Source organism: Phoenix dactylifera, chromosome 12 (assembly GCF_009389715.1).
Source record: "Phoenix dactylifera cultivar Barhee BC4 chromosome 12, palm_55x_up_171113_PBpolish2nd_filt_p, whole genome shotgun sequence".
Classification (NCBI taxonomy): Eukaryota; Viridiplantae; Streptophyta; class Magnoliopsida; order Arecales; family Arecaceae; genus Phoenix; species Phoenix dactylifera.
Window position 1 is genome coordinate 4,196,503 of NC_052403.1, and position 23,268 is coordinate 4,219,770.

General features: G+C 39.2%; 2 protein-coding genes across 3 annotated transcripts; both read right to left on the minus strand.

Annotated features, from left to right (window-relative positions):
• Positions 1 to 311: 311 nt before the first annotated feature.
• On the minus strand, positions 312 to 8,388 carry LOC103705900 (L-ascorbate oxidase homolog). The gene is made up of 4 exons (XM_039132359.1): positions 7,480 to 8,388; positions 7,049 to 7,365; positions 962 to 2,074; positions 312 to 867 (listed from the first exon to the last, which is right to left on the minus strand). Exons 2-4 carry the CDS (start codon positions 7,291 to 7,293, stop codon positions 570 to 572), a joined length of 1,656 nt encoding a protein of 551 aa, XP_038988287.1. The 5' UTR covers positions 7,294 to 7,365; positions 7,480 to 8,388; the 3' UTR covers positions 312 to 569.
• A 304-nt stretch (positions 8,389 to 8,692) lies between these two features.
• LOC103705901 (probable galacturonosyltransferase 7) lies at positions 8,693 to 21,849 on the minus strand. Of its 2 annotated transcripts, none has more exons than XM_008789800.4 (10): positions 21,489 to 21,849; positions 21,143 to 21,171; positions 20,989 to 21,048; positions 20,730 to 20,786; positions 14,639 to 14,756; positions 14,480 to 14,535; positions 13,693 to 13,988; positions 10,789 to 11,146; positions 10,156 to 10,701; positions 8,693 to 9,545 (listed from the first exon to the last, which is right to left on the minus strand). In XM_008789800.4, the coding sequence occupies exons 1-10, from the start codon at positions 21,628 to 21,630 to the stop codon at positions 9,264 to 9,266; spliced, it is 1,944 nt and encodes a 647-aa protein (XP_008788022.2). In that variant the 5' UTR covers positions 21,631 to 21,849; the 3' UTR covers positions 8,693 to 9,263. The 2 variants fall into 2 exon arrangements, with proteins under 2 accessions (XP_008788022.2, XP_008788023.2); XM_008789801.4 differs by having other exon boundaries at positions 21,553 to 21,848.
• Positions 21,850 to 23,268: the final 1,419 nt, after the last annotated feature.

Sequence of the window (23,268 nt, forward strand, 5' to 3'; positions counted from 1 at the left end):
TTCAAGTCCTACCATCAGTCTAAATTTTACAAATATTGTGCAGCTAGACTGCATGGAATATTGTTACTTACTTTGGAAAATAAGTCCCTTCGGTTGCCATTTTGTGTTTAGCACCAGTATTCTATGCTTGCTTCTTTGTACACACCATTTTTAATTGCTGCCATGCAAGTCCAACTCCCAATTACCATGCGAACGCTGATCATATCAAAGTCCCTGCCAGTGGCATCTAATAATGCAGACTAAACCCCGCACAAACATGTACATACATACATATATACATCAATTCAGCTTAAATGGATCTAAACCATGAAAGGGAACACGGATTGAAGTCACCAGTATATATCACCTTTTTTTTGGAGAAATGTACATATTATTCATACTAACCATAGATTAATATCGATTATGAGTGTGGGAGCGTTGCTTACATGGTACATGACCAGGAAGCCCAAAGAACAAAGAACCACCAAAGGAAGAGAAGAACCATCATGATTACCCCTTCCTTCGATCCCTCCTCCTCTCAGGAGAAGATCGAGGCTCGCCGGTGGGCTGCGGCACAAGCCGCCGCATGCTTAGGTGTAGGACGGTGGCAAGGGAAGCCCGACCACCGCCCCGCAGCGGAGTGCGTTAGCGGGCATATTGTACTCATCCCTCAACGATCGTGCCGGCGAGGTCACACTCACGTACAGCTGCTGCCCCAGGTATTTATTCTCCCAATTCATGGATCTCAAATTCCACATCCCAGCATTGTCGAAGGTCAGCATGATCGCCGTCCATGACCTCGGGAATACTTGGATACTGTGCCGGCTCACCGTGTCCAAATGATTGTAGCGTTTTCGGCTCTCCGGCGACCACTTCCCTGGCCCCATCCTGACATCAATATCGGTATAAGTATCAGTCACCAAGTATAAATTTCAAAGTTGAGAGAACATCAGAGATGGTGAGATTCTGCATGCTTGATTACCCTGCAGGGAAGAAGGCGTAGCCATCCAAGTGGTAGGACTGGATGCTTCTCTCCGTGTTCTCGAAGATGATCTCGATGAAAGTTCTAAACTCGGCAGTGATGACATTGGGTGCAAGGGTCACCGGGGCATCAGGGGCAGGTGGCACGTCGCCCATGAGATTGTACTCGAACGCCGGCTTGCTGAGGTTGAAGTACTCGGCGAGCTTGAGCGGCGTGTCGGGGTCGACGTGGGAGATGCCGTTGATGAAGTGGCGGCGCTTGCCGTCGACGACGCTGTGGCCGTTGACGAGCTTAATGGTGCGGGTGATGTTGATCTGGCCGTAGTGGTAGGAGCCCTGGGGGTTGGGGCGGGCGGCGCTGGCGGTGAGGTTCCACCGGAAAGTCCGCCACTGGTTGAAGGACCAGGCCCAGCCGGAGGGTCCGTCGGGGATGACCGGCGACGGAGGGGCGTTGGAGCCGGCGTAGCGGAGGACGGCGGTAGCAGCGAGGATCTCCTTGGTGAAGCGGGTGGAGGCGACGAGGTAGTAGTCGCCGGGGGCCTGGTCGGCGGTGACGAGCACCGACAGGCACTGGCCGACGTGGACATCGAGGGAGTCGTAGAGATTCTGGACGGTGTGGGAGCCCTCCATCTCAACCAACTTCAGCGAATGCTTTTGGAGGCGGAAGTTGAGGGAGGTTTTGAGGCCAACATTGCAGAAGCGGAAGCGGTAGACGTTTGCCGGCTTGCATGGTGAACATGGGGGCTCGTCGCGGCCGGCGGCGTCCTTACCGAGGCGACCGTTGATGAGGACGCCGGCGGGGAGGCCGAGGCCGCGGCCGGCGTCGAGCTGGCGGGCGAGGACCTTGTGGCTCTTGGTGAACCAGTCGCCGGCGAGGACGTTGAATTCTTGGGCCGGGGGAGCGAAGGGGACGGGGATGAGGAGGCGGCTGTGGACGCGGAGCATGCCGACGCCGCCGGCCGCCTTCTGCATGCCGAGGGAGGGGAAGTAGAAGAAGCTGCCGATCTGGTCCTTGGGTTGGAAGTGGAAGGTGAAGTTCTGGCCCGGCAGGATGGGGCAGTTGGTCCCCGGCGTCCCGTCCATCCATGAGTTCTTCCTGTGCTGAACGCCGTTCCTGCCGAGTGGTAAATTTGAGAGTTTTGCAAACAACTTCAAGCCAGTAATTTATATATTATCTTCATGCAAATAATACTCAGGCTCGGTTTGCCGGAGTATTTGGTAGGTCAGAAAGTATTTTTTGCCCTCTAAATTTTTTTTTAGATGGAATAAAGATAAGCTGTTTTAGCTTGAGAGGAGCTCTAAAATAGAGCTTATTGGAAGAAGCACTTTTAGCATATGTTTAGAAGCTATTTTGGTTCATAAAATTTTTCTTCTTTCAATGATGTGAACTAAAATCTGTGAGTAATAAATATGCTTTTGTTTTTAGCTAATATATTTTCTTACTTTTCTTTACCACACAACAGCTAAAATATTTGAGGTGTCATTTGAGCGGTGCCCCAAGGATAAAAAATGCAGTGCTTCAGCGAGCGGAAGGTCCAGGATAAGGATGAAAGCTTAAAATAACTTGCATTATAATTGCAGAGATGAAATATATGTGTGAAGTTGTAAATGTTTAAGAAAAGCATAATTTCATATATTGCTTGGAAAAATAACAATGCTGGCTAGGTAGTTTTCTCGACCTAAACAATGTGTCCAGGATAGAAATGCAACAAATATTTATGTGCTGCCAAATGAATTATTATATTCACCTACACTAGCTGCTTGACTTGCTGGGTTTCTTTGGAGTCAGTAGATCCTCTAAAACCCAAGTTGCAAGAAACTCCTCCATCCAACTTGAAAAGATTTTCATAGATGAAAACAGAATCCATTCTGGTTCTCTCTATGAATCTCCAAGCTGATAAGAGATTTAATTGCCTCCATGCAGGGGCGGCTCAATGCATTTGGGGGCCTAAGGCGAACTTTCTAAGAGAGGCCTTTTTTTTAAATAATAATAATAATAATAATAAATTTTAATAAGTGCAAAATATTTTAAAAATTTATTTAAAAATAATCCGTCTAGCTTTTTGAGATGCAAAATTGCTAATCAAACTTTTGTACTCAAGATTCATTAAAATACTATTTTCAATCGATAATATAGCTAATCCATTTAATCTTTCTTGTGACATAGTTGACCGCAAATAAGATTTTATCAACTTTAATTTTGAAAAACTTCTTTCAGCAGAAGCAACTGTTACAGGTATTGTTAACAATATTCTGTAAGCAATGCATGCATTTGGAAAAGAATCTGTTTTTTTAATAAAACTTAAAGTATCAATAGGGGTACAAGTTTCTATTTGTAAAATTTCTTTTAAAACGTTTAACTCTGAAAATAGATCAAGACCATCAATATCAGAATATTCACCATGCTTTAAATAGTTTTCAAGATTAAGACAACACCTTTTCAAATTCTCTTCATTCAAAGATTTTAACTTTCTAAAATTAAACAAAAAACCAAAAAAATCTTCATATATGGTGAATTGTTCAAACCTACTTTGAATTGAAGAAATAGCTTGATCTACTACATATAAAAAGTAATCAATTCTAAAAGATTCTTCAGCTGATCTTATTGTCTCATCATCAGTATTTTCATCAAATTGTTTTTTTCTACGGATCACACGTTTTTCACGAAATGTAGGTTCTATTTCCATTTCATTTGCAATTTCTTTAGATGAATTCAAAGCATTCATAAATCCATTTTCTCTATAACTTTTTAAATAAGAAAGAAGACCTTTTAATTGATCTATAGCAACATCAATATGCATGTCTTCAGATTGTAAATTCTTACTAACTGAGTTAACAGCAAACAATATATCGTACCAAATATTCATGCCTAATAAGAATTCAAAATTTTCAATCTCATATGTAGCTAAACATATGGCTTCACTCTTTATTTTAGGATCTTCACTAGTTTCCGCTAATTGAATTAAGGCATCTCTTATTTTAGGAGCTTGATGTTTAATTGCTTTGACACTTTCAATACGACTTTCCCAACGTGTTTGTGATAAAGGTTTAAGAGTTAATGTAGATACATTATCTTGTAAAATTTTCCATCGTTTTGTAGAAGAAGAAAATAAGGTATAAATTCGTTGTATTACTCCAAAAAAAGATATAGCCTTAGGACATGAGTTAGCAGTATCACATAATACTAAATTCAAGTTATGACATCCACATGGTGTGTAAAATGCTCTAGGATTTATATCTAATAATCTTTTTTGTACACCTTGATGTTTTCCTTTCATATTAGATCCATTGTCATACCCTTGTCCTCTTATATCATTAACCTCAAGTTTATGTTTTTCTATTATATTTATAAGTTCATTAAAAAGGCCCTTTCCAGAGGTATCATCTACTTCTAAAAATTCTAAAAAATATTCTTCTACTTTTACTGGACTTGTTGAAGTATCTACACATCTTAAAACTAGGGTCATTTGTTCCTGATGGCTTGCATCAGGAGTGCAATCAAGTATTACAGAAAAGTATTTTGCTTCTTTAATCTTTTTAATTATTATAGCTTTAATTTCAGACGCTAATATTTGAATCAATTCATTTTGAATATTATGACCTAAATAATGATTGTGAATTTCACCATGTTGAATGCGTCGAACATGTTCTTGCATTACTGGATCAAATTCTGCAATCGTTTCAATAAAACTTAGAAAATTTCCGTTATTGCTTTGATAGATCTTTTCATTCTTTCCTCGAAATGCTAAATTATTTTTTGCAAGATTTTTTTACAACAGCAATAATTCTCAATAAAACTTTTTTCCAATGATCCTTCTCTTGATTTATTTGTTCTTGGAGACTTTTATCAATTGTCTTATTTTTTATCAATCTCACTTCTATATCAATCCACCTATTCATGCTAATGATATGCTCATTAGTTGTTTCATGACTTTTAAGCTTGATACCTAGATTTTTCCAATCCCTACTTCCTTCATTGACTAATTGACTCGTGCTAGACTTTGAATCAAATAATTTACAACAAAAACAATATACCCTATCCAAATCCTTTGAATACACTAACCATCTTCTATCATATTTTTCGCCATTAGGTAACTTACGAATATAATGTATAGTAGAAAAGTGTCTATTATTTTCATCCCTAGGAAAATGAAGATCATAATCTCTAATTGGACCTCTTTCTACTAATAGATCTCTCAACTTTGTATCAATATTTTTCCATTGACCAGGATCATATATATTTATAGAAATAGAACTAGTTTCATTAAATTCTACACTATCCTTATTTATCCTATCTTCATCTAATTTCTTATTGTGTTCTTCACTAGATATTGTTTGGTTGTCAATCTCAATTTGTTTCGTTCTTTTTATATCATCTTCTAACTCTATTTCGTTTTGAGTTGAACTTGATGTAGTGTTTTGTTTATTTGTGACAATAAATCTATCTAAAGCACCTTTTTGAGATTGAATGAGTTTTTTGATTTTTCTTTTCTTTTTGAGTTTTTCATACCCACATTCAAATTTTCTATTAGACATTTGAATCCAAAAATAATATTATCAAACCAAACAATTAAGACAATCACTACAAACAAATCAAAATAGAATAGAGTTGAAAATGATAAAACCCGAAATGCCAATAGAAGGGGTGCCGGACTCGACGACGAACTCCAGTCCCAACAAGCGGTGCCGGACTCGACGACGAACTCTGAACTCAAATCCCAACAAGCGGTGCCGAACTCAATTTTAATGGAGACCCTAGACATGAAAAACTATTATCAATTTTTAAGAATAGACATAAAATTTATTTTCAAGAATCCGACAATAAAAATTTTGATAGCATTGAAATATAAATAGTAAAGTGGAAATGGGTGCCGGGCTGCCGGCTGCCGGCACAGTTCCGGCAGCCGGCACATTCTGCCCAAAAAATAATTAATAAATCCCCCGTTCCCCAGTGCGTGGTTACCCTCAGGCCAGATTTCAATCACAACAGACATCATCTTCTCAAAAGAATAAAAAAAGTTGCACGGGACTATATCAAAGAGTTTGAGACTCAAAATCTTTCATACATATCATAAAGTGAATTTCTATTGACTATACAGCATACCGATGAATTCAGAATGTAATGCTTCAAGAATCTAAAGATAGCAAGAATGCCAAGAAAGGCCATAATTTGGGAATGGAATGCAATACTTTGGGGAAACACAATGCTATCGATGCATTTCCATCTTACAAGAATAATCAAATTGATTACAGTGGCACAAAGCCACAAACTGTAAGAAATCCCCACTCCCCAGACGGCCAGACCCAGACTGCCAGACAGGCAGACACCCAGGGGCGGAGCCGCGGAAACAAAGGGGAAAACGGAAAACAGGGGCGGAGCCGCGGAACGGAAACAGGGGCGGAGCTGGACTGCTGGAGAAGCCAGAAGGAGAAGGAGAACTCACCTGAAACAGGGGCGGAGCCGCGGAACGGAAACAGGGGCGGAGCTGGACTGCGGAGCCGCGGAGGGCCGAGAACGAGAAGGAGACCTCAGACCTGGAGAAGAGACGCCGGCGTCAAGTCTCAAGAACCGATTTATCGAGATTCGAGGAACGGGAAGCCGGGAAGGAAGAGGAAGAACTGTTGAGTGACTTGAGGATTAGGGATTTAAGAACTCAAGGATGAAGAAGAAGACGCCGTCCACTTTGGTTATTTGGGATTTAAGAAGCAAGAAGACGGTGGCGTGCCAGGCGGATGGTTGGATGGAGAAGACGGGCTACCTAGTTGGCTACGCTAGGGCTTGGGCTAGTTGGCTACGCTAGGGCTTGTTGCCGTTGGCCTGGAAGGCTGGATGCCGGTTGCAGAGGACCGTTGGTCGCTGGCTCGCTGCCCGCTGGTCGCTGGCTCGCTGTCGCTGCCCGCTGGTCGCTGGAGGAGCTCGCTAGGCGGAGGCCGGAGGCGGAGGCCTTCCTTTGGTCCGAGGCCCTAGGCGACCGCCTCGATCGCCTAGGGCTCGGGCCGGCACTGCCTCCATGCTTCACTTTGTGACAAAAAAGTAAAGAAAGTTCAAATCATGCATGAAATGCTGCGCGAGAGTAGAGTGACGAACCATGTGAGGAGGAAGGGCTCATCGAGGTTGTTGAAGACATTGATGATAATGTTGTTGTTGGAAGTGCAGTTGATTTCGGGGCCCGGGAACTGGTTGTTGATGAGGATGACTTGCTGGGGAATGCCAAGAGGGGCGATGGTGCCGTACGTCACGTTCCATGGGAACCAGAGGTATGGGTCCTCTGCCCGGACGACCGAGAGGCCCAAGAGCGAGACGAGGACGAACACGGCGGTGACCTGCGACATCTCTCTTCCCCTTTCTTCCTCTTGCTTGTCTTTTGTTTCTCTGGTTAACGCGCTCTCTATCTATTCTAACTACTTAAAAAAGAAAGAAAGAAAGAAAGAAAAGTTAGCACCTATCCCTGCTAATGGAATCAGTATAATGCTTGAGTTCTTAGAAGGAATGGAGGATTGATAGGATGCGGAGCTTACAGTAATGAAATTTAACGAGCGGCCAAGGGAAGATCCCGGCTGAAGTTTTTCCTTTTTTCGGGGGGTTGGCCGGGGGACTTCGACCTGGGCAAGGAGGCCCAAGTCCCATTTTATAACCAGGATATGTTTTGCTTCCAGAGAGGATGGACGGATTTGGAAGTCGATGGCCGTTCGAAGCCTCTCTCTCCTTCACTCGTTCTGTTTTTTTTTTTTTTTTTGCTAAAACTCGTTCTCCTGTTTTCCCCTGTGGGCGTGGATGAACGAACGGGAGAGGAAAGAATAACTGCAATGCCGTGCGGGAGGAACGGTTTGGATCTCGGTTTTGTGATTGTGGTGCTTGAATTTTGACCGCTCCCCAACCGGCTTTCAGGCACCAACGGTCCAAATGTTTGTTTGAAAATTACTAATCTTGTGCTGCTACGTTTCCCCAAAGACCTCCGGAATCGGGATGGACATTGTGTTTTGGTGCGACACGGGGGTTCTAGAATTAATTTGGTGCTCAAATGCTAAATTCACCCTCTGTGGCTCCTAAAAGTACCATGATCCACAACGACCCTTCAGATCGGAATCAGCCGGATGGTGCGGAAATTTACCCAAAAAAAAAAAGATTAGGAGCTAACCCTTACTAACAGAGAGATTTTAGTCATTTTAGGGAGTTCTAGCATTTCCAAACTTTTAGATACAAATGAGGAGCCAAAGCTCATATCTTGATGATTATGCATTACCCAGAAAAGACCCTCCTGGTAAAACAATAGAGGCTTCCAGGTAGAGCCACTGCAGCTATTAAGTGTTTTGAAAGTTGAGATGTATGACGCTTCCTACCTAGCCAACAAGAACAATTTAACTGCAGGTCTTTGCACAATCACCATCCTAAGTAAGGATGCTATATTACAATATCTACCATCCAATCAAAACATAATTCCAGCCACAAATTCCGACTTGAAAGTTGAAACCGATATTCCTGAACTCGGCTACACAGTAACCAACTACCTAAACATCTTCCTGCATATTAGGACTTAACAGGCAAATTTATGATTCATCCGCTTCCAAAATCATGACACCTGAATGGAATACACTTTTACCATGAAACTTTAATATTTGGGTGTAGAGCAACACATTACAATTACTGCACTATAAGGAGAGAGAGAGAAGTGAGATTTGTAATCAATATTAACATAATGCAGACAGTCTCTCAACTACTAAGCAGAAAATCTTGTGAAAAACATATTGCATTGCATATGCAGTACTTGACAATAAAGAATCATCAATAAAGAGATCCCAGCTATACCCTTATTGTGAAAGAAAACTGAACAACAAGGGTCAAAAAAATAGAGGGAAAAAAATCAATCTACATCCTAGGTACGATGGCAGCAATCCAATTTGATGTGCCTTGTCAATAATTGTCCAACTATATCACAAATGAATGACGCAATCAACTAGTAACCGAACTTACCTGCAACACCATTTTACATATTCAACTATCCTAGCCCGTTTGTTTTACATCTCTCCTGCTGCCGTTAAGAGTCACAAAAGTAACATCCGAAATCTTTATGCTGAAGGGCCTTTGGCTCTTATCAGACATGATCAACCCATAATGCTGCTTCACCCATTTATTGCTTTGACATCTCAAACCATCTCAGTACCTGAAAATCTGCTCTTCCTGTAGAGGAATCTGCTTCAAACCTAATAGGGGGAACACATCAGCTCTGAAGCAAATAAGTTTCCATTCATCCCCTTGTCTCGAATTTCCATATTCAGAAGCCCTACACCTCATACAAGTGCTGCTATGGATTTACGTTGCACTCATCCATAAACCGCTCATCTTGGGTGAGAAATTTCTTCCAATAGCTCTTGTATTTTGGTATACCAAGCTCTAGCCATGGTTTCATGTTGCCATTGTAATGCAATGCTGCAGCATTCTGTAAGGCATCTGCACTAACTCCATAATCATGGCCCAGCCTTGACTGAACCCAGGTATCATCTAGAGCGTAGATCAGATCTTGAAATAAGAGTAAGCTTATGGGCAGTGCTGAAGCTCTCCATGATTCCTCAGTCCCGTTTTGAAACTGTCATTGCCAAAGCATGACAAAATATTCAGAAAGTCCGAAAACTAACAAGGCAATTCATCATTGGTTATCTGCCAAATTGGAAGATCACAGAGTTTCTCTTTACATTTCATCCATTAAAAAAAAACAGAGACCTGAGCCTCAAAAATATCATACGCCTCTAGCAATTTAAAAATGTATAGCAATAATAGATAAGTGATACAAAGTCATTTATAGGTATTCAAATATGGAAGCACAAGCCACCAACCAAAACTTATATCCAAACAAGCTGATACTTCAGGAACGGGTATTGTATTTGGCAAGTTACCAAACAGCGAACACAGGTCAAAGAAAGTTTAGAACTACTCAAATCTGATAACTAATCAAATTAGAGCTGAATTATAATTATTAAGTTAAATCCCAAGCAGTGGGAGGAGAATGTGCTTGTCTTTTCGTTAATAACTAAATTGGTAATGGAACCACCTTGAGTTTGTAAATCAAGTTTGTAATTTACACTTAAGGGCTATTTTCTGAAAATGACTCAATTATAAGTAAAAATATTCTTTTTTCCCCATATGTGTATACCACAACAATAAAGATGACAAGACTAGAGATGATTAACGCCACTTACCTTTTGTAGCAGGCCTAGGTAATTTCCAGTAATGTTGTGCTCCCTCCAACTTTCCAAATCTACAATGTTCATTCCGGACATCCAGGCACAAGAATCACCATTATAGTTATATCCTCCCATATAAGTTTTCAACTGACCCAATCTAACTCCACAGAACCGGACAGCACCATTCACTTTCCCTTCCAAGTCAAGGTTCCATAAGGATGACAAGTCCTGTTGAACCACAACATCATCATCCAAAACCACTACCTTTTTTAGATTTTTGAATATTTCAGGTAGAAGATAGTGGGAGTGGCCAAAAACAGATAGATATTCAGTTCTCATCTGCAGAGTTGATGATTGAGCAATGTCACTGATGGAAACACGGAATTCCTCAGATGGTGCTAGCTGTCGCAGGCCCAAATTGTAAGAGTCGAACAGGTTAAGATCATCAAAATTCAAGACATGAACAGTTGCCTCCTTGTAAGAATTTCTCGCAAACCAGTGTTTCATGGCATAAAAGTTTTGCCCATCAGTGACCAAATGGAAAACCATATGTCCAGTTTCCTGTAAAATTACAAGACAAAAGTCAATGACACTGGTCAGACAAGACATTCTTTTCGATACCCAATCATTCAAAGTGAAACAGTTTACCTCAGCATTCATCACAGTAGAATTGATAGTAACAGATGCTGCAAGTATGTTTCTCGAGATGAGTACATAGTGCTGAAAGATTGGGTTGTTGAGCTTGTAAGCATGTAACTGCTCTATATCCTCCAATGAATTCTTGAAATATTCTACTGTCAATCTCATTGACAAGCAATTAAAACTTTTGGGCATGGTCTGAACAACAAGATGATATAGGAATGCACTCTGCTTCATATGGAAATAGGCTTCATCCTCAGTCAGATCAAGTATCTGTCTAAGTTTCTTGTCCACATTATTGCAGTCTATGGTACATGATCTGGCTTTAGCAATTGTGTGATCCATATTTTGTATCTTCTTTCCAACACTGAAAGATAAAAGTGGAGTTGATCTTTCAGAACCAATTCATCATATATATAAAAAAAAAGGAAAAGAAAAGAAAGGCTTCAAATGATTTTAATAGATTGCTGAAGTTAAATCCAGTGAAACAAAAGTGTCTGCCAGCCTCTGTAACCTCAGACTTTCAAGACTAAGAAGAGAAAAATACAACAATTAGTTTCATGTCATATAATAGTCAGGCATAATTACAAGTCCTCAATTGAGGGTCTTCCATAATTAATTAATTATGGTAAGTATGGTTCAAATTTTGGGTTAAGCTAGCTGTGTACTAAAATGATTTTTGCTGGTTCAAATTTTGGGTTAAGCTAGCTGTGTACTAAAATGATTTTTTCTCACAACCACCATGTTCCAGGCAGCTCTGGTCAGAGATAAAACAGAACACAACTGGTAAAAGTCATAGCAATCATTTTAAGTCACATGGAACAATAGTCTTGGGCAAATAAGCACTTGTTTAGGTGTTTCATTACATGCTTCACTTGAAATGCCTAAAAACAACCTCAAATAACCCAATGTTCAGGGTCAGTTTTGTTTTGACTCCTCAAAAATCTAGATCATTTCAGTCCAAAGGAAATGTTTCCACCAAAAATTTAAGCTACAATTGTTATATGAAACTACTACAGATAGTACTTAAAACGTTCTTTGAAAAATGGCCCAATCAAAATAAGCCACGATGAAGAGAAGGTACAAAATCTAGTGGTTAAACAAGTAAACAATTATCAAGATGACAATCGCTGGCAAAAATAGCTTCGAGAAGTTCTTTTTTTCAAAGGCAAGAAAATTAAATTATAAAAAGGCTACAGAAAATCTCAAGAAGTATTCTTCGATCACACAAAATATACAGGTCATACTTCCTCTCCCCACATTAGCAAATAAACACCATATTGCACCACCCTGCATCAAACACTTGGCCAGGCCCTTGGACGATCCTCGTGCTCCTTTCTTTCTGCACCCTACAGTAGTTCATTTGGCATTACGCTCAATCCTATTCAATCAATTAGGCAGCTTGGACAACAAGTGCCTAAGATACCATATCATTTGTATTGAATTATCCCAGGTCACACCCATTTGAACTGAAAAGGCAAAACGACACCATAGTGGAAAGGATCATTCAAAATTCCAAGCCTCCATGAAAAGATGAAAACCAATATTCGCTCCCAACACCATAAAATCTTATCCAGAACTATTTCATCCGAAAAAATCCAACCTTAAGTCAAAAATAGAAGTACTATCCCCTCTATTCCCTCGCCATCCTACTCTTTTGAGATTTTATGGAAGTAGGCAGTGACAAGCTCCAAAGCATGTAACTAACATGGATGGGATTTTAAACTAAATTAGCTTATATATGTCACTCCCAAAGAATTTGTGAAGATGGAAATGTGGAGGATATGGAAAAAAATTACATGATGAGAAGCCTATTTGGCAAAACAAAATGCCAACACATCATTTTTTACTCAGTTTACATAAAGTAAGAAACATTAGAAATGATTATAAATAGATCAGGCACTAAGTTCAGAACTGTTATGAAAAGATAAATTACATATCCACAAAGACACCTTGTCCACTAAATGATTAGATGATCATTGAAGTGAAAAGTTCTTCGAGATTTCCTTTCTTTTCTTTTTTTCGGAAGTGCCAGACAAGTTCAAAATTGGCTGTCATTCAATATGATTAAATGATCCATGTTGGTGAGTTTATATATAGACCTTTGCAAGTGGGACCAGCAAGCACAGAAGCTTCTTTTCCAGATGGAGATGTTGTAAACGTCATTGGCAAGAAGCCAAGAAGTTTGCCAGTGAATCATAGTTCTAAATGTTTTACATCTAAATTAATAGCACAAAAGTTCCAAAAAAAGGTTACAAGTTGGTCAAATAAACACACAGACAACCATATCTGGACTGATTTGGACCTAGTAGCTGTTCAGAGTCCAAACCTATGAGGCAGGTACAAGATCTTTGAGGTCATTCTAACCCCTAAAATACTTTACATCAAACTTAGGGCAGAGCCAACATCCCACATCAAGTTCAAGTTTTGTTTGGTAGAGCTATCTTCCGACCAACCTAAACATGGCCAAAATGTGCAAAATACAGAACCATGGGTAGGAAAAGTTGAATTAATTAGTAGAGAACTCAATATAATATTGCTTATATAGGATCTATACATAAAGAATTGACCATCCAAAGCTATGCATGAATTGAAATTGGGGTCAACACAGAGACCCACGACCAATGCCTAACCTAGACCTATAGACCTAACCACGAAGTAATCACATGATGAGACGTATGATTACATATATATCACGACTATTTTAATTCAACTACTAAAGCAGTAATATTCATTATATTTGACATTGGGCCAAACAAGTTTGAGATAATGTCATCTTTGTGGTCTACAATGATTCTTCTCCCTAATATCACTTCCATCATGCATGAGCCCCTTTTACTAGCAAAATGCAAGGCTTTAAATCAATTGATACATGAAGAAAGGAAGGTTAATACATGTAAACACATTACTTACAATGGTGGAAGATCAGCATCTGAAATGGCTTCACTAAGCATGCGCTCGTGTTCTTGAATATTCTGCTTCAGTTCAAGTGACAGCTTCTCCTGTCTCTGAAGCTTCGCAATGCTTGGGTAGTAAGCTCTAGCCACAAATAACTGATCTTTGAGTCTTTTCACTAGAGCATCTTTCATCACTTCTTTGTGTTCCATGGACCAAATGCAGTAGCTTCCAAATTCATGCTGGCAGGATTTCTCTGTCTCATCACCAGCTGAATCATTGGAATGATTCTTCTTTCCATCTCTTCCATCATTCTGAGATAATTAACAGAATAAGTCATTTAGGAAGCCCTAAAAGTTGAACCCAAGGGGATCAAACACCCAAACTCACTACAATATCATACACATCAAGGCCTAAAACAGGGTCAAATATGAAATCCAATGTATATAAAAAATCTGACATTCTGTCTATTTTCAAGACAAAATGACAAAAAAGTCAATTTCAGGAGCCCTAAAAGTTGAACCCAAGGAGATCAAACACCCAAACTCACTATGATATCATACACAACAAGGTCTAAAGCAAGACCAAATATGAAATTCAGCACACATAAAATCTGACTATTTTCAAGAATAAAAAGGAGAGAAAAAAATATTTGTTACAAAAAAGGAATTACTTCTCAAAGAATTCAGCTATAACTGCCACAGGGTCAAAGGAGTCAGTTGGCTGAATCAGTTCAACAACTTTATATGTGTTTAATATAAATGCCAGTGATGAATATTTCCTAAAACATGGGAATAGGTCTTACTCTTGTAGTCAGAGATGATGGTGCTTTTGGTGCAACTACTTGCTCTGTCGACGGACCTGTACACATGATCAAGGGTGGGGTTTGGCATCAACTTCTGGATGTACAAACTGGGGGAAGAAATCAAGACAATAAACATATAGCTGAACTTGCGTTGTTTACCTCTAGAGGTAATATTCTTTGGTTTAGAGTAGGAGATAACACCCTTTGGCCGTGAAGTGGACTGCGCACCAGCAACAGATTCAGTCGTAGGCTTGTTCATGAAGTTTACAGTAACATCCTGATATATAAACAACTGCAAATGTTCTCAGAAATTCTAACTTGCCGATCCAACATAGCTAACAAACATAACGGCCGCACTTCCAAAAACAACATGATATTAAAGATGCTTCCAGCTATAGGTATGTTACAAAGATAAGGAGAGTTGATCTCACAAAGTAATATAGGTAATCACAATGGCCTAAAGATTGTGTAGAACACATAATAGAATAACAGAAGAATCAATAGAGCTAGATATTAAATTTAAATTGCTAGAAGAAAACAAGAACAAAAACTGATTCAGGTGAGGAATGACCAACAATTGAAGGATGGCAGAAAATTTTCAGAGACAATACTATTTCAATAAACTAAAAGAATATACTGAAAATGAAAGAAAATTATCAGAGAAAATCATGCAAGCAAAATGAGATTACAATGCCATCACATAAAGCAACTTTCAGTATACGGTAATAGTGGATAATAGTGGAAAGGTTGCGCTACCAACCAACAGCTTATAGAGAACATCGACTATAGTACATGAACCTATGAGATATAAAGATAAGAAGCGCTTTCAAACATCTGTGAAACATAAAAGCTTAATCCTATAACTTAATTGAGTACACCGCAATTCTATCAGATGTTGGGACCATAAATTGAACTTTATAGGGTGCATAGATATTTGAAAAAGGTTACCAACTTGAAATCAGGCTTCCTTTTTATTCCACATGAAGAAAAGAAGACTTTCGGTTCTCTCATGGGCCTTGATGTGACATTTTCCAGAAGTCGCAATACATGACACCTCTCTTGAAAAGGGGTATCCAGAGATTTTGGAGTACTTATCTTCAGCCCCACAATGATGAACCATGTAAGTTTAGGTGCTCATTGATGTGGTTATACAAATTTTGGCAACAACTATATTAACGAAGATTTTCTCGAGTAAAAAATTAATGGATAAGACAAACTTGGGGCAGTGCTAAGTTTTTGTGTGTAGCAACTGTTCTCCTGAGACTTTCAACTATTTTCTTGTAACAGCAATTAATGGGAAGCTTTAAGTTTTAATTGATGAAAAGTTGATCCATAAATGGTTTTAATTGACAGAACTATATTATTTTAAGTTTGACGACAATCTAGATGTATGCGAACCTATGAGCTTTTAATAATTTTGTAGTCCTTTTTAATAAAAAGAACAAAGTCAAGATATCGTCATTTTTTCAAGAAATAATAAGAAGACATTTACTTAAAATTCAAAAAAAAATGATAGATTTACAAGATTTGCAGAAGTTGGAAACAGAGATTATATATCTACAAAATCTATAGAAAAGGATTATGTTTTTGAACACAACAGCCTATACAGGAAATTTGAGCTCAAATCTCACAAGCCAAGCTCGAATATTTCAAATCCACTCTCCATGTGATATGATCTACTCAATAAACTATTACTTCTTTCCTTAAAAATCCACTAAAAAGCCCCCACAGACCCTAAAAAATTTCTTTCCTTTTGTTTTGAAGAGGGGGGGGGCGGTGCATTTTTTTTGGAACCAAGCACCTGCATGGTTCCAATATTATCAAAACTTGCAAAATTCCATTTCAATCTTGACAAAAATGCTTCTTGAAGTCTTGCTTTATCACCAAGGAGTAAGATTTCGCTCCCTTAAATTAAGGAAAAACAGAAATGGCCCTAAGAGACACTATTTACCCAAATGTAATGTAAAAAATTATGGTCATTGTCCAAAATGACAAATTAACATACACGGATGCTAATTAAAATACATACAAATCTACATTGCATACACATACGCATGTAAGTGGGTGTTACTTAAACCCCTCACCCAAAGTCAGATTTAATCAATTTCAGCCAAAACCAGCCAAAATTGGACCATCGACTTTAGTTGAAATTGACCACAACTGTAGCAACTTAACTACTTCCAAATATTTTCAGTCGTAAAAGTTTGAGCCCCTTATAAAATTACTAGAGGTGGGCATTGGGCCGGGCCGCCCATGGCCCGGCACGAAACGGCCCGCTTGCTACAGTAACGGGCCGTGCTAGGCACGGCTCATAAAAGGGGGCCGGGCTGGGTTAAGGATTTCTTGCCCGCGGGCCGAGCCCGGCACGGCCCATAAGGGCCTGGGCTGGCACGATTCGTGGGCCAAGCACGAATTTACAGGACTCCAATTTTTTTTTCCAAAATACCCCTCAAATTAGCCGTTTTATGGCTGTTGGAAAGGGCAAAATGGGCAAAAAGCCACAAATAGCCGTTATGGGCCAAAAAAATAACCGTTATGGGCCACCCATAACGGCTATTTTTTTGGACAGCCACGGCCCGTCTCGTGCCGGGCCCGGCATGGCCCGCCACCCCACGGGCCTAGGGCCGTGCCGGGCTTAGCCTTTAGGTTAAGCGGGCCGTGCCGGGCTTAGCCTTTAGGTTAAGCGGGCCGTGTCGGGCACGGCCCGTTTAGTAACAGGCCGGGCCAGGCACGACCCGTTTGGTCTGTGGCCCGGTGGGCCTGGGCCGGGCCGAGCCCGGCACGGCCCGATGCCCATCTCTGAAAATTACAATGATTTAACAGGCAACAGTTCCTAGCAAGCCCATACATACATACATAAAAATCTACACTGCACACACGTACAGGACACATGTATATGGTATCTTACTAAACCCCCTTAAGTTCAGCCAAAACAAGCCAAGAGTGGACCATCAATTTCAGTTGAAATTGACCATAACTATTGCAACTTAACCAGTTTCAGATATGTCTCAGTCATACCTTAAGACTTTGAGCCCCTTGTACAACTACTATGGTATAACTGGCAACAGTTTGCAACAAAGATACCACTTGAGCCTAGCAAGCCTTTATTAAACGATAGGAATCGTACAATCTTCCTTGTTGGAAGTCCATGGATGCTATGAGATAGAAGAAGAGACTTGTCAACATCCATAGCTTAACCAAGGTTTCGTTAAGACAGAAGAATCAAACCACATGTAGTTTTGATACCCTCAGAGATTTTTTTTTTCTCATAAAAACTGAATCTAGTTCATGTTTCTATTCACATGTTAAGCTCCTAAATAAACTTCCCATCCTGTCAGTTGTCAGTTTGACCATTCACAACAAAAGCTAGACCACTTTAAAGATGTGATAATAGAAAGTTCGTAAGAGATTCTTTAATTGAGAAACCACTGATGATAAAAACACATGTAACGAGGCACATTCTTTTCCAACAGCACATGCATGTGGAGCCATATTTGACGAAAGTTATGGCTTGATACATGCTAGGGAGTCAAAACAACTGTTAATTGTTAAATAGACCATTAGAAAGCTCAAAATTTGAGATGCATGCATTCCTCAATGTTTTAAGCAAACAGATCCAGCACTTTGATGTTAAAGATAAACTTTAAAAGAACATAGATCCTGGTGTTCCATAGTGTTATGCCATCACCGTTTATAGGCATTTTAATGAACTGATCCCGACCAGTCCAATCTGAATATAGTCCATTTACCTGGATCTAATCCAATTATCCAGATCTAGTAGAGATTCTGATCCAATCCAATTATCCAGATCTACTAGAGCTTTTTGATCCAGCGACCGGAAAAAAATGAATTCAATTAGTTAGAAAATTAAGTAACCAGATTTGAATGGAGGATGATCCAGTTAGCCCAACCCTGAAAGTATACAATATATATATATGAAGTATAACAAATATCTGCAGTTAGATTATAACCTAACAGCAGATGATATCTTAGGAATATTTAAAAAAAAGAGGTCAAGGTTTCTCTCAATCAGAGTTCTCTCTTCCTCCACTGCAGAGGCCTTGATCTTATCGAAGAGCGGCACTTACAGGCTGCCAACCACCACAAACTGATGACTACCCATCTCTCTCCAATTGGCCAGTCTCACATGGTCTATCACCACCGTCTTCCCTGGGCACACCATCCAGAACTCTATCACAGCAAACACCCTCTTCCTTCCCTCTCTAATCCCTATCCCTGTCTCCATCTTCTTCGCTCCTCTCTTCCCTGTTCCAATTTCTGTTTATTGCTACTCTTCTTTCTACCATAATCGCTGCCCAACTAACAACCTTGCCATGTCCTCCTACTTCGACTCTCTTCTCAACCTTTCATGCTTAGCAGATTGAATTAATTGAATCAAGTGTCGTGTCAATATCTGATCATTAACAGACCCACAGCTGAAAAACCATGTTGCCAATCTGTTGAGTTACCATATTAAATTGGTTTAGGCTATTTGGTTGACTGAACAAATGTCAAACGCCCATTATCCAGTCCTAATCCATTCATTTACCAGCCTAATCCTTATAATCCTTATGCTTGATATAACCATTATTACCCTGGATTTCACATGCTCTAACAATGAAGTTAAAGTTACAACTTCAATATACACAAGTAAAAGCCTTATACTGGGAATTCGATTTATCATTGTCAGATAGTAGATAAAACCAATGTCCAAGACTAAGCTGATGAGGTAATAGAAACAAGATTTGATGTTTGTATGTGGAACCTATTTGGGAAATGAAGGACTTACTCTTCGCAGGTTGTGCTTTGGTGTATAGCAACTTACTGATTATCACTAATGCCATAGTAAGAATAGTAGCATACATCAACCAAAGTATTTAACTAAGTTCCTTTTGGAGGATAAAAGGCCATGGACCTAAAGATCACAAAATATGCATTTTGGGTGACAAGAAATAAAGAAACAACCCTTGTACCACATACCACCTACTTAAGAAATCTTACTGGTCATTACATTGCTGTTGGTTCCAATTCAAGGGGAAATCCTAAAATGAAAGAGTCTGCAAATTTGTCATCAACCTTCAAATCAACATCTTTGTGGGTCTCACAACCATCTCTTGTGAACCCTACCCCAAAACTTATGAACCTCCCCATCAGGTTCCGCTGAATAACCAATCATATAGAAATTAAAAACTATGATCCAACAGAATATATACAAGGTTAAAAAAGGAAGAACAAATATTGCAAGCAGATGCCCAAATCAACCTCAGTATGACACAAAAATATCCATGGGAGAAAACACTTACCTATAGAAGAAAAAAACTACGCAAGCAAAAATACACAATGAGCAAGAATTACAATGAACAGAGATCTAAAAATGCGATTTCTCAAAGGTGCATGTACGAGAACAAGCATGTAGATAACATGATTAGTTCTAGAAGCAATTATTATGTAAAAAAGGATTGTTATGAGCCAAAATCTCAACACTTTGTTTTGGTCATTCCTGAAAGTTCATGAATCATATATTTTTTATGGAAGTGAAAGGATGAAAAAAGTTAAAATCTAGCTTTGTATATCATTGTTAAAAAAACCTTTTATAGCCTTTTATATCACCTAATGTTTCAACATAGAATTATTGGAATAATGTTAAGTGATAACAAAATTTTCAGTTTCAGTTTCAATATAAGCCCACAGAACACCATTAGCAGTAACTGTTTATGCAATCCTTCACATGCCACCAGAAAATTAATAAATGAATTAAACAGTCCAACAAAAGTGCCCATCATATACTCTTTTGGCACCTTCCATTTTCATCAAGTTTGCGATGTATGGATGCAGACAGGATTCAGGAAGAAGACCACTGTCACAATGCATCAAAAGTATAGAGGTGCTGTGAAAACATATCAGTGAGAAGCTACTGACTTAAGTAGAAAAGGATAATAAGGTAAAAGAGGGAGAAGTACTTGCAAGAGAAATCCATTCAAGCAAAAAAGTCCACAACAAAGTGCTGGAGAACTAAGTTGCACGGTTAACCCATAACAATATAGTATGAGAACCATGATAAAGAATGAAGAAGGCCTTTGATTAAAGACTATCAGGTCTACTCCCATTAAACGAGCAATTAAATTCATGGACACTCAACTATAACTACTTCGACTTATTTGGGTACAACTAGAAAGGAAAAGTAATGCAAGGAGACCATGTTTTGCATGAATTCAACAAAATGCAAATATACAGTTAGCATAGGGCATACCTCTGGGATTGTTGGTTTAAATCTATGCATGAGATCATTAACCCTCAACTCATCCCCCTGCAAAACACCAAAGCACGAAACAGCATAATAAGTTATTAAAGATATACAGACAAACTACAGCTTTTCCTATCAAATATATCTTTTCAACAACCCATCTACCCCAAAGAAAGCGACTAGAGCAAATCTAGTAAGCCACTACAACAAACTGTTAAAAAAAATAAAAGAAAAAGAAAAGAAAAGAAAGAAAAAGAACAAGAACCTCGGATTCATTCTGCTCCCCACCAGAATTCACACGGGCGTAATTCCCAAAGCCAGACTCCTACGCAACGATCAAAACCAAGCATAAGGAACAACCAAACAAGCAAACAAACAAATCATCTCCATGATCAACATAACAATAAATCTTCTCTCACCGAAGACGAGCGCTCATCACTCAAGTTTCCTGCACAAAAGACAAAAAAAGCATCAGAGATCACAGCGGGCAGAGCAGTAAGGAACAACCAAATGCCACTAGAACCCGCCATTCGCCCTAAATCTCGAAATAAGACAAAACTAACACCACAGATCTCTCCAACTCGAAGCCACGGAAAGCACGGAAGCCAGATCCGGAGCAGATTGCCGGAATCCGAGACCGAAACCGCAATGCGGGCGCAAACCAAGATCCCGCCGGCTATATCGAGCCAGGGTTGGAGATATTGCGAGATCTGAGAAGATCCTTAGGGTTTAGAGAGGGAGAAGTATTGAGGGGAGGGAACAAACCGGAGGGGAAGCGGTTTTGGAGGCCGAGGAGGAAGGCAAGGGGGACGAGGAGCGAGAAGCATACGAGGGCGAGGACGGCCACGGCGAGCCCCTTCCATCGCCGCTTCGCCGGGGGCGAACTCGCGGCAGCGTTACCCTTCATCTCCCCGCCTCTCTTTCTCTCTGCTCTGCCTGTCCTCTATTTATACTTATCTATATCTCCGAAGATCGCCGCCGCCTCTCGCCTCCCATCATCTCCAACTCCGAATTCTTCTTTTAACTCAAATGTGGAAGCTCTCATCTCCTTCTCTCTCTTCATATAGATAGAATGGAATCATAAATAAGACTCTTGGCTTTTGTTGGTATATCTTTTTTTTTTTTTTGTTCTTCCTCCTTGGCGTCCACCGCCCTGAGAGGACTACGAAAATAGAAAAGGAAAAAAAGGGACAGAGAAAGGTGAAGGTGTGAGATAAAGTTTAGACGGTTGGGGAGTCTGGATGGTATAATTTCGATAACAAAAAAATGGGAAAGTGACAGCTGAAGGTGAAGGTGTGAGACAAAGTTTAAACGGTTGGAGAGTCTGGATAGTATAATTTCCATAACAAATAAATGGGATAGTGATGGCTGATGTCTTGTGTTGAATTTTTTTACCTTTAAAGGTCGTAATCTATAATCCAACCCTTCGATCCAACCCACTAACTAACTAGATTTGGATAGTAAATGAATCGAGTCGTCTAAATTTAATTATTAAATTAGTTAATTTCAAATTTAAATTTTTGATATGCCCAACTCATTTTGTCTCATTTAATAAATAAATCGAATTATGACCCAGCTCGTTTAACTTATTTAAAATCTATTTAACCTATTTCTCACATATTTAATCCGATCCGCTTAATTTATTTAATCTGTTTAAATTTATTTATCTCATTAAAAAATCTATTTAACCCATTTAATCTATTCAATTAATGGGTTATATGGTCGGATTGAATTATCTGTTTAATAAAAAAAGTCGGATATAAATTTAAAACTTTGATAATTTAATAAATAAATTAATTTGAATTGATATATTTTTTGATCCAATCTACATCCAATCTGAACTGATTGCGACCCCTACTTATGGCTCGGGCTATTTTTCATGAATTATGATGCAATCTAGTTCTTAAGGGCCGCTCATTTTTGTTTTTTTCACGTGCGATGCACATGAATAGAGAGAGGGGGTGTTGTAGGGAGGACCCGTATCTGTCTGAGTTTAATTAAATAATAGTAGTAGCAATAGACATGGTGCAATGTACATAAAAAGATATATATTATTCTGGTCCGCATGAAAGGAGATACATATAGTAGTAATTATTCAGGTATATGATGATGTACTTGTGGGGAAAAAAAAAATGAGAGACCTTGGTTACTCGAGAAATGCACATACATTGCTATGTAGTGGGTTTACTTTAATTTGTTCCTTAAATAGAGCAGTCTAATTAAATATACATTTATTAAAAGAAGAGGATATGTGAATAGCATCTTACAAAGGAACAAACAAATGGTAGAATCTAAGCACCGACAAAGTTTTGATGCCATAGAATAGTAAAGACTCTAATATTTTATACAAACCGAATATATGTCAAGTTTCGAAATTTATTTCTCCTGGTTTATTTTTTAGAATAAGAATGGAACTAATACTATATTTGTTAAAGATTTGATTACTTAAGAGGCAATAAGAATTGTGGGATATATTAAGGTGATGCAAAGTCAAACTTCAAGGGTTTTTATGCTACACAATGATATAGATCTAACAAATTTATGG

Excerpts from the sequence above, each read along its gene's own strand:
- LOC103705900 (XM_039132359.1), bottom strand. The coding sequence starts at position 7,293 with ATGTCGCAGGTCACCGCCGTGTTCGTCCTCGTCTCGCTCTTGGGCCTC. Across the intron at positions 2,075-7,048 it reads GAGCCCTTCCTCCTCACATG|GAACGGCGTTCAGCACAGGA; the intron begins GTTCGTCACTCT and ends ACCACTCGGCAG. Across the intron at positions 868-961 it reads TACGCCTTCTTCCCTGCAGG|GATGGGGCCAGGGAAGTGGT; the intron begins GTAATCAAGCAT and ends TATTGATGTCAG.
- LOC103705901 (XM_008789800.4), bottom strand. The coding sequence starts at position 21,630 with ATGAAGGGTAACGCTGCCGCGAGTTCGCCCCCGGCGAAGCGGCGATGG. Across the intron at positions 21,049-21,142 it reads GTGATGAGCGCTCGTCTTCG|GAGTCTGGCTTTGGGAATTA; the intron begins GTGAGAGAAGAT and ends ATCGTTGCGTAG. Across the intron at positions 9,546-10,155 it reads ACCTAGGCCTGCTACAAAAG|TTTCAAAACGGGACTGAGGA; the intron begins GTAAGTGGCGTT and ends TGGCAATGACAG.